Source organism: Diprion similis, chromosome 14, assembly GCF_021155765.1.
Source record: "Diprion similis isolate iyDipSimi1 chromosome 14, iyDipSimi1.1, whole genome shotgun sequence".
Classification (NCBI taxonomy): Eukaryota; Metazoa; Arthropoda; class Insecta; order Hymenoptera; family Diprionidae; genus Diprion; species Diprion similis.
The window spans coordinates 14,281,857-14,293,294 of record NC_060118.1 but is presented as its reverse complement, the minus strand read 5'-3'; the positions used below and the strand labels follow the sequence as shown (position 1 = coordinate 14,293,294).

Sequence of the window (11,438 nt, the reverse complement as noted above, 5' to 3'; positions counted from 1 at the left end):
AAAGAACGGTCGAAATCTAATGCCGATGCTCTTTTAAAATTCGTCTTATTCGATTGAAACAAGAAATCTGTTGGAATGTTGGGTGCTTGGAAAAAACGAAGCAGGTAGGTGGGGACACTTTATTCGATCATTTGAATTACCTCATACACGGAGAAAAAAATCAAGCTTTGAAACGATGGAAACATCTCAAGCTTTGAAGGCTTGGAAAGACCATCCTTTTAAAGGATGAATTTAACCTTCTAAAGCTTGGAAGGTGTTCTGCTCAAAACGCATCAAACTCATGCTTTTGCTGCAACAACCTCGTCGTTTAGGACCATGAATATTACCGGGCAGAAGCTTGAAGTAGCTCACGGACCGAAAGCAAGACTTTCACGGTTCTAAACTGTGAATCTCTTGGCCTCGAGTGTTGAGGCCACGGCCACTCATATTTCCATATGTATATATATATATAGCTCATTATAGTATATCCCAAATGGAAGATCGAGTATGTATAAAGAGAAAGAAATGTGAAAAACCGTGACACTTGTTGACACTGCCCAGTTGTAAGTAACACGCACTTACAATCACGGACAGTGGCCATAGGCGCTGTGAGCCGCAAGAGCAGGGAGGAGGAACGCTCGAAATTCACAGTTTCAAGCGGTGGAGTTCATGGTTTGGAGGCTTGAATCATTCCAAGCGTTCAAACGATAGACTCCATGCTTTCGGACCACAAAGTTGATGCGGCTAAAGCATGGATCTCCTCCTTCTAACCCGTGAATAGAGTCTTGCTTTTAAGCGATGAATTCACCGGTTAAGCTCGCGAAATTCATGCTTCAAAAGCGTGTAAAAATTACAAGGCCCGAAAGCATGAAGGTTCATCGTTTCAAAGCTTGATTTTTCTCTCCGTGTACATTGAGAATAACAATGAAATTTTTTTCTTTCAACAGAAAATACAGTCAAAATAATTGCATCTCTGCTGTTCGCTGATATCTCTTCCTCCTATTCAATTCATGACACGTGCAGAGATCATCGCCACTTTTGTTGGTTGGCGAAGGAAGTTGTAGGTCCTACGGTTTCATTTAATTTCAAATCAAATCTGAAAAAATCTAATTCGAAAAGTAAAACTCAGAAACGTTCTGTGACACAATTTGAAAATCAACATTTTCAAAATATGCTTCGGTGTGACAATTAACTTTAAGGATAACCATGTTTTAGAGTAATGTTCAGGACATTAATCTGAAGATACTGACTTATTGGATTCAAGATTGTACCCCTTGTTCCTTGGAAACAAATGAATATCCAATTTTCAACGAAGTTCATGAAAATATTTACTCAAACCTAAATCCAATACAATATCTTCTTCATAGTGCTTCGAACATCATCCAGTAACATGAATATCCGGAAGGAATCCCTCTATGGCAGAAACCATTATAAAATTATTTGTTTTCCACTGTGCCTCTAGATAACTTTTGCGTTGCGGATTCCATTTCCAATCTCAGGATGAGATTTTTTGTTTCGAACAGTGCTAACATGGGATGCAGAAATAATTGTAGTAAATGGAGATTCACAAATTTTCAGTCTCAGTGAAGGACCATTGTAGGAGTGTAAAATTGAATGTGGTTTCAAGCTATCAATAAGTCACAGGATAGAGATTCATAATAAAAAAGTTAGCCAGCAAGTAAATCCTATTGTAGACCAATTGATCATTTGTAAGGTGTACTAATAAGTGAATGCATTCCTTAGACCTTGCTGGGGTTGAACGAGACACAAGCACGGATGATAGCTGCAACTAGCTAGTCAGATGATACTGTCAATTAATATTGACTTCAAAGACATTTTCAACTGAAGTTGGCGAACATTTTTAGATTGAGATTGGTTCAGTTCACCTATCGAAATTCATTCCTGGAATCTGATTCAAGACTTGAAACACTATTCATCTGAACTGAATACCAAGAGAGTAAGAAAGTAAATATCAAAACTGAAGAGAATAAAATTTTTAAAATAATGCGGGACGGTAATACTGCTTGGATTATAATGGCACATGGAATGATTCCTCTGTAAAATCAGTCAGCAGCAACGGTTAAATAATAAACTTATTACTATTGGCTCGATCAATCTAAAACGATCGAATATTCAAACACCATGATCTGTAGCGTGTTGTGCTATTCAATTTTGCCTCAACTGATGTTCAGAAGGTGGCGATGACCTGAAAAAATTCCCTCGGGTACCTGTTGTCTGATGGAACAATGAAACAACCAGGTTCGATAGTTGGAAGGGTGGCACCAATCGAGAAACTGGGGTACTTGCCACCAAAACGTCTTGATCATCAGGTAAGGTATGATTTTCCTCCTATGAAAAAAACTTGAAACTGTCTGTCAAAAAAAACTATTTTCATCATTAAATACATGTGAAAATATTGTAATATGCAAAGATCACAGAATCACAAATTTACTTACACGCTTCGATGCCTGACAACTTTAGTCTCGCTTCGATGATGGCTCGTTTACGATCTGAAAATATTAGAAGATATCATTATCAGACAAGAGCTTCTAATTGTTTTGTACCACTAATTTTCAATAAATTGCGTCAGAAAAACGAATTGCTACTTTTTGTACTCCTAACAATAAGCTTCGTGTTTAAAGATACACAATTACTTTTATTCCTTGTTACTGATTTTATTTATTTGTTTCATGTTCATCGGCACTGATTACCGGTGTCCGGAGCACTGGAATGTAACAAATCTACTCTGGAGCTGCCTTTTATGTAAATAAAGAATCTGAAATAATCAATATTTTTATTTACCTACCTGAAGCTTTTGATATTTGTTTCTACATTAACGCCTTTATTATGTCGATTAAATATTATCTGATATCAGCCACGGTATTGCTGAATGACACTTTTCTTAGAAAATTTACTTCTCACAAAATTCATTCAAGGAATAAATATCAACATAACCTCAATACGCTACTTTACGCGCGAGAGATTCACAGCCTTGTCACATTTCTTGTACGTTGGTCGCCTTGGTTAGCTGACGAAAATAACGCTGCAGGGCGGTAATGTTGTATCGGATAACTTTACGCTGGGATTCATTTTCAATATTTTCTATCCAATGTGAAATAATATTGACAGATAGACATGAACATCAACGAAATATATCCCCCGCGGTATCGCAAAGATGCTGGTTGTTGCGCACCATTTCTGAGAATTCAGTCTTCACGATACTACTTATCCTCAGTCAACGACGATACGGCGTTGAACCGGTTGAACTGATGGTAGTACAGCACGGCTTGAACTAGATTTATCCGTAATAAAGCTTATAATTGTATTGAATCGAATATGCTTCTATCAAATGAAACAATGCTCAAGTTTTCCACTTTATACTACGATAAGCGAGGACCAGTGAGCACCCAGCGAGGTAATATGCAGATACTCAGAGATATTTCCTTGAGGATAATGATAATATGAATAGAAAATGATTAAATATTTCAATGTCATCATATAGATAACCTTATTCCAATAAATAATGCAAGTGGATAACACTTGAGAATAAGTGACTAATATTCCTTGTCATTGGACGTTTTGAAGTATTAACATATAGATAAATAATATTTTGTTATTATTAGTGAAGTATTATAATATAGATAAAAAATATCCACGGGTACGCGTTGTGTGTGCCATGTGTGCGCGCGCGTGCGTGTGCTTACCCATTGGACATGGGTATTTACAATGTTCTCGGTTACAACTGTTGATTACGTCTATGGCTTCCTTACCGACAGAACTACTCCGTGTAGGTTGGGTTGCCTACAATACGGCATTAGTTTACACCGTCTTAGAAAACCTCCTCTAGGGGTTTTCCGATGATTGAAATTAATACTAAAAATATTTTTGAACGGGTTAAATTAACGTTGTGATAATTTTGGGATTCTGTAAAGGGATCTCGCAACTTCCAGGTAAGTCTAATTTACAACTTAGTGATACATACTTACATCAGGGTAACTAGGCGTCATGTAGTAACTTTTCGGTTTATCGCAAGATTCTCGTACTGAAGATAGGCGTGGTTAGCCGAGGGCTTGAAGTACAAGGGAAAAAACTGTAGCGGGTCGGTCGGATGTTACACCTTAGTGAGGGTCTGACCTTCGTTGAGGTTGGCTGTTCGGTGAAATATCTGCGCGACTCTCTAAACGCCGAGCTGAAACACAAGTCGATAATATAATCCAGACAAGAGACTTATTGTGTCACTAAATTTCAAAAAAATTCTGATACGTGTGAACGCTGTTGGGTTTTTCACGCATTAGCTGCATTATTGTAATGTTCGATTCGAATGGCAGGTCTCATTACTCGCAATGTTAAACATCGCTCCCAAATCTCAATTTTATCTCCAATTCAAGCTGCAGAACTTTTTTTTTCTCGATTCTGGTAAATAATATTTGCTCAAGTTTTCAATAAAAGTCCGTACACCGCTCGATAAGTAAACTTTGCAGATTAGACACGTCAAAAGCTTGGGTCGTGGAATTAGTTGCCTTCAGCGGTTGGTGAGTAGCTTAACGCTTTTTATCGATGATTAAAGAACAAAAATTAAGCCAACGATACCACGTACCTACGCTTTGACAGGTTGTGTAATCGACGCGGTCCAGGATTTGATCGCGTTTGTTCATTATTGCAAGCCTTCCAAAGCAAAGAAGTTTAGGTAATTTTGTATCGAGCTCCCTTTTTTAAGTCAGCTCGACGACATTCAAGGTACGCGAATGTTTCCTTACCCGGTATAGAATACTAAAAGATGTGTTCCGAAATGCCTCATATGGTTGTCAGCGGCAATATATGTCAGGCTATAATATCGCGGTGTCACAGTCCACTTTGCATAGGTGATTGCGTTGATTGACCTTCGATGTCGTTTGATAATCTATACATAAATATTCTATTTCAACACACTGATGAAAAAATGGCACGACTTTTCGGACCGTTCCTGTGTGTCTATATCATTGTTTTCAAATTAGAATAACTTCGATATTTTTCAAAATATTTGGCAACAAATTGATGCGCACTCTGATTCTGTCTATCGCTCCAAAAATGTCCTTACTTCGTGTAAAAGCATAGCCTGATCCATTTTGGTAGATAATTCTTGGATACTGAGTCATTTGAATTAGGCCGATCGAGATGGTCATTTCGCTCATTTCACCACCCGTCCGATTGCTGTTTATTACAGGATTTCGGTCAGTATGCGAAACAAACGGGGATTGCCTCGTTGGCATATCACCGTTGCGACAAAGATGTATGTTTCGATGATATTTATACCGAGAAGAGCAGCGACGGTCATTCCATGCATGTAGTTTGATTGCATGCAACAGTGCGTAGATTTATCAAGATACCTGTAGACTTTTACGCAATATTTCATCTAGGTATAGGCATGTAATGTGTATTCATACAAATGAGTACAAAATCTCTGGCGTACAGAGCATATGATTGGAAATATTATTTCTAGTGTCAGATCGATAATAGTAAAAATGAACCGCAGGTAAATAATCTACACTGACCTCCCTTACTCAAATGTCCACCCGAGTGAAAAATTTATTCAATCAACTTTCATCATTCACCTTGACCTACCTTGACATTTTAGGATTGAGATGATTCTGTGATGCTACATCGTAACACATCGTCGAGACGACGCCGAGCGTCGCGCAGCGCTGCCAACTCGCCTCAGGGTAATCCGACTCCGGTATCACCTGCTGGCACGAGAGGCCGTCGTGCATCCGTAGCAGCGGAGAGACCGACGGCTCTGGCGACCCTCTCAGACAACGGGAGCCTTTCCGAAAAATCACCCAGAGGCAGTATTGTGCCCGATATTGCTCTCGAGGATGAGGACACCGCGGATGCATCCCAGGAGGTCGGATACGTTCATTGTTTATCTTGATATGGAATTCTGTGAGAGCCTCTTGAACAGCGGAACTCCACGAACTCACAACGGAGCGGCTTCGACCAAGAAGACAGTCTTTCATCCAGAAAATAACACACCGCTTTGCGGAATGTTCCGTCGTTTTCAGTGCCGCCAACGAGCTTAATCTTATCATGTCAACATAATTAGAAACACAAGTACCTGACTCCCTTGATTTCGAGAGATTCTCTCGTGTTCTCGTATCCCTGCAATACTCAATTATGTAGATTCATGATTAATTAGACTTATCCGTTGACTCTTTACCTACCGTGTATCCATATTGTGTATACATATAATCCATGCACGATGCACGGATCGTATACCTCCGTATACATAAAAGGTGTAAGTGTTGACTTTGGGCAGATCTCTAGGGTGCGTAGGAGCTGGCAAAACAAGCATTTTGAGGTAAGATACCCATAGTCGGAAACTCATCCTGTGGAGGGCTGTGTAGGGCTTTGAAGGATTTGGTACCGCCCGCTTGTTCGATCGTAGTATAATAAATCAGTTGTGATCACTTTGGACCAAACGTCGTATTTACAACAGCCGTAGACAACAGTACAATGTTCTTCGGAAACGATACGCTTTGAAGAAATCGATAAGCAATGAGAAAAATAACAAAACCTTGATTGTGGTTCGGAATTGTTGAATTTCACGTCTTCAAACGTATCTTTCACAATCGGTGTTCAAAGTATTCGCTACCTCCAAGAAGGCACTCCATGTAACATCTGGTCGTGTTCTATGGCTTTTTCAAATTCTGTTTCCAAGCACCAAGAATTGTTTTGTTATTTTTCTATTACCAAGTTCATCGTCTTGTCGACATCACACGTGAACTTTATGCTGTTCTCTACGACTGATTCAGACGTTAGTTTGAAAGTGATCGCATCTGATTTATTATAATACGAACAAGCACGTGGTACCAAATCCTTCAAAGTCCTCCACAGTCGTTAAGATGAGTTTTCAACCATAGGTATCTTACATAAAAAATGCTTGTCTTGACAGCCCCTACACATCCTAGAAGTCCTATCCAGAGTTAAAATGAACACCCTGCACACACACACACACACACACACACACACACACACACATTAAACAGATGCACCCGTGCATCCACTTTGAGCGGGCACCTACGAAATAGGTATTGACTAATATTAATCAAGCAAATCGATCGACTTGTTGTATACTGGTTATATGTTGGTTGGAAAAACTTCGAGTGTTCTCGAAAGGATGTCAAAAATTATTATTCGAACAACAGTGCCCACGCCATTCTAAACTCCGCATGTGCATATAACATGGACTTCGGGAGGTAACTCATTAATCTGATCTTGCCAGTGCTGGAGAAATATATGAGAGTAAGAATGAGAAGACAAGCGAATGAAGAGATATTTTCAAACTTTCCTACTTCGATTATAGGTCCGATTTTCATTTTGAACTTTGTTTTTGTATCGATATACATATTATACACGTAGGTATCCATTCTTTGGCTCGTAGACTATTTTTGATGTCTGTGACGTATCAAGTCAGAATTGCGTGAAACACTCGATATTTTGATTATCCCGTTAAACGGTTAATAGCTTGGATTACCATCTTCCGCTGCTATGGTAATAATCTACGGTAAGATAACGGGTGCGTTGTTGTTTTTCATATTTGAGGACATATTTCGTTTGCAGACGGTCTGTCAAAGAATTGCCTCGGACATCGATATGGGAAAATCGTCACGTGACAGTCAGCTTCTGCAACCAGAGCCAAATAGAAGTCTGAGAAACTCCCCGATACCTGATGACTACTCAAGGAGTTCTCGCAGCTCTTCGATTTGTGAAGCGAATCGCAACCCGCGAAACAGCTTGACGGCGGAAGCGAGTCGTTCTCCGAGGAACAGCTTTGCCCTCGATGCAACGATCGGCCGGAGTCCGAGACACTCCCTTACACCCGATGTTGCCCCGAGTGCGAGGAATCCTTTTGCGTCAGATTCTGCGCGGCTCGGCTACGATAAGAGTCCGAGAAACAGTTTGGTATCCGAAGTGAACCGGGGGAAACGCAACGTCGCGTTACCGGTCGATGCTATAGCGCAGGGAGCGAGGAATTCGATTTTGTTTTCAGAAATCAGCGCCTACACCCCAAGTTCCAGACACTCCCTCGCCTCCGATGTCGAGCCTGATCCCCGCGGTAGTGTCGCAAACCTCGAATACGATCCAAGTTCTCCAGAATCGCGGACGACACCGCGGAGCAATGCCGGACTTCCGGTAGACACAAGACGGAGCCCACGCAGCTCTGCTGTCCATGAATCGATCAACCGAAGCCCGCGCGGTTCCATAACCCCAGAACCGAATCGTTTTCCCAGGGGCTCGATTTGTCCCGAATCGAATCGCAGCCCGAGAGGATCAATCGTCGGTCCTCACGAATCGAACAGATCGCCGAGAGGAAGCATAGCGGTTGGTCAAGTCGATAGAAATCAAATCGAGACTGATAACAGAAGTCCCAGGGGGAGCATAGGCACACGGGATGCCGAAAGGAATAACAGGGGTAGCCTTGGCGGATCTCAGGATCGAAGGAGTCCCAGAGGCAGCCTCACCTTTCTCGAACCTCGCAGAGCTTCGGCAGACCATGGTGCGTGTATCGCATAATTATTATTGCTAACAATAAGTTGATATTCCTTAGGTCGATCGTTCGCCGATTTCTCCCACATCCCTTCAGTTCTGATTTTACCTTATTTTCGATCATTCCGCTTAATATTTTTTCCGGTAGAACCTGAGGAGTAATGCCCGAGTTGACACCCGGCCATACTGTATATATATAATAACTACAATTATCCGTCCAGGAAAAATGCAATAATGATAACCCGATAGGATCTGGCTCCCATTAGAAGAATGCAAAGTATCGTGTAAATTAGTTGTAATTTACATAGGATTACGATTTCTCTACATTACCCTGGGTGGTGTTCATTACGTACGCACAGCTACACGTCCAGACAAAACTGCACAATAAGTGATGGCTGCCCCGCAAATGATTGCAGGAACATCTCGGACCAGAAGCACCTCACCTTATCGTCAAAATGAACGCCAGGTTAACGCTGCCGGTAACCCAAGGTGCATCGGAAATTACGGAGCTCAAGTGAACCTGGGTTACGGAACGAACGCCTGGGCGGATTCCAGGAGAGCGAGTAGCTCTGTATCACAGGTGAATGCTAGTTTGCGCGTTCATTCGACAAAATCACTTTGAAAATTCCCCCCCAAACCCGCCTATGAAGTCCAAATTCACTGGTCCTACACTTTAGTTTTCTGGTGATGAATCCCGTCGGCTCTGCGGAGGCGTGTCGAGCATTACGGAAAAGGGTATCATAGACCCCGACAGCCTGGCCGTTGCGACCTACGGTTCACTGGCTTTTCAGTTGAAGGATGCTCACCTTGAGGCTAGTAGCACCTGCGACTTTGTTTCGAGAGCACTGGATGTCATCGGTAAGACGTTGGGCGTCACGATTTGTTTGGCTTGCTTGTCGGCCATGCCTCCCGTCATGCTGATCATGGGTAAGTTTCTCACTCTCCATATCGAATATTTTTTTGGCATCGTCACTCATTTTGATTGTGATGATTGATTTGCCAAAGTTTGTCCAGCCCAACGAAGTATTTATTTCAAACGATCGTAGTTATCGTTTGAGTCGCTATAACCGCACGTGCAAGAGCGACTACTTTACAGGATAGCATGGTATAGCCAGAAACATGTCTGCTACGCAAATCGTTATCTTGCTAAATTTCGCAAACAAAATAGGGTTATACCGTTCAAACGTATCACGCCATTAACGATCATTTTGGTTGCGTAGGTCTGCAGTTCATACGAGATTGTCCAAGGGAGCCTCACATACCGGTATACATGGTCGTTGGCGGTACTTTGGGTGGCGTGCGTATGCTATGGACTCTCTACGTCCAAATTTGCTCCAGGAGGCCGGAGATTCTCAGTGTTCCCGAAACTGGACCACACATGTCGCCGACGAGACTCGCTTCCCTCGCGTTATCCGGTTTCTTGGCCGCATGGTTCGTGATGGGTAAGATGGTCCATACGAACGTTGACGGGGAATAGATTTCACGGCTTCTCAAAGTCCACACATTCGCATTTGAGGCCGATTCATTGATACGAGTAATATCTCCTTAACCGAAAAACTCCCCTGGTGGGAACGAATTATCTGCAAATATGCTCTGCGGGCAGCTTCGGTGGAAGTATTGCAATTTCTAAAAAAAACTTTACAGAAAAAGTCCAGATATGAATGATATTTTTACCTGAAAAATGGTGTAAATCTTCTCTAAAACTCTATTTTCTTGAAGATACAAAAATATCACGATGGCCTGTGTGAAATTGAAGAAATTTTCTACTGAAAAAATTAACAGAATGTTTTTCAAAGTATTTTTTCCACCAGTGCAGTGGACAACCTTCCGAGGGGACAATGCTTTACGAGTTTTTTTTTACCTCTGACGCGTTGGTAACATTTGGCCAATTGACGTTCGCATGTTTCAGGCAATTTTTGGATTTTGAATATAAAGTGGCCAGACTACGCCCCTACCTTGTTCGAGCCAAACCGTTGGTGCGACAAGTCTCTTTACATCTTCTCGCTGGTTCATCTTTGCATCGTTTACGCAGCCCTGGTGGCCATCTTACTGGCTGCCGCAGCCCTGGCCGTATGCCGATTTCTCTCTTGTCCTTGGCCAGACAGGTGAGTGACGTTGGATAAAAAAATTTTCCATCGCGTCGATCGATGAATAGGATCAGGATTTCGTGCCGTTTGCCAAATTTGGCAGCAACCTATGCAGCCGTTCCACCTACCTGTCAACCTGGAAATGCTTACACCATTTCCAACTTTTCCAACTTTTCTAATATATCTATTATCGTGACAAATCGTTTCACCTTTGATAGATGTACCTACCTAGATAACACATCACTGACCAACATTCTCTCACCTTGACCCACTCAGTCCTGTTATTTGCAAGCCTAACAATCGTCCTGAAAGACGCAACGCGTTAACGAGGTGGATTCATATGTTGAACCCTCCGCTGCAACGTGTTCCGTGTTCAATTGATATAAGCTGAGGTGGGCTTGTTTGGCTCCTCTTCTCTCCTGTTTGAAATTTAGATACAAATAACCACACCGATCCCGGCGCTTAATGGAAGATCGGAGAGCGAGTGCTGCGGGTAGAATGGGAAAACAGACGCAGAACTTTTCAAAGAATCAAACCCTGACGGGGGTGAAAGAGTCGGGGGAGGAAGAGGATGTGCAGGAGAAGGCAACGGGGACGGAGAGGAAGAAGGAGAGGGAGAGGGAGCAAAAGGCGGAAAAATCGTAAGACGCAGGGGAGCGGAGGCAGGGAGCGGAGGAATCGGGGCAGCCAGGCGGAGATATTACCGTCTGCAGTTTTCGAGCGGTGACGTATTCGAGAAATGTTCAATTTTGTCCGCTGGGCATGAAGTTAAGCTTTGGCAAGTATCGGACGTGTTTCAGACTCGTAAGTGATAGACTTCCTATTCCGTCGGCTGCACGCCGCATGTGA

The 11,438-nt window shown here is 42.2% G+C and overlaps 1 protein-coding gene across 2 annotated transcripts; it reads left to right on the top strand.

Moving 5' to 3' along the window:
- Window positions 1-5,598: 5,598 nt before the first annotated feature.
- Window positions 5,599-11,150, top strand: LOC124414850 (serine/arginine repetitive matrix protein 2-like). Of its 2 annotated transcripts, XM_046895946.1 has the most exons (7): window positions 5,599-5,860; window positions 7,576-8,512; window positions 8,919-9,082; window positions 9,180-9,429; window positions 9,723-9,944; window positions 10,412-10,607; window positions 11,024-11,150. In XM_046895946.1, exons 1-7 carry the CDS (start codon window positions 5,612-5,614, stop codon window positions 11,031-11,033), a joined length of 2,028 nt encoding a protein of 675 aa, XP_046751902.1. In that variant the 5' UTR covers window positions 5,599-5,611; the 3' UTR covers window positions 11,034-11,150. The 2 variants fall into 2 exon arrangements, with proteins under 2 accessions (XP_046751902.1, XP_046751903.1); XM_046895947.1 differs by lacking the exon at window positions 9,723-9,944.
- The last annotated feature ends 288 nt before the right edge of the window (window positions 11,151-11,438 follow it).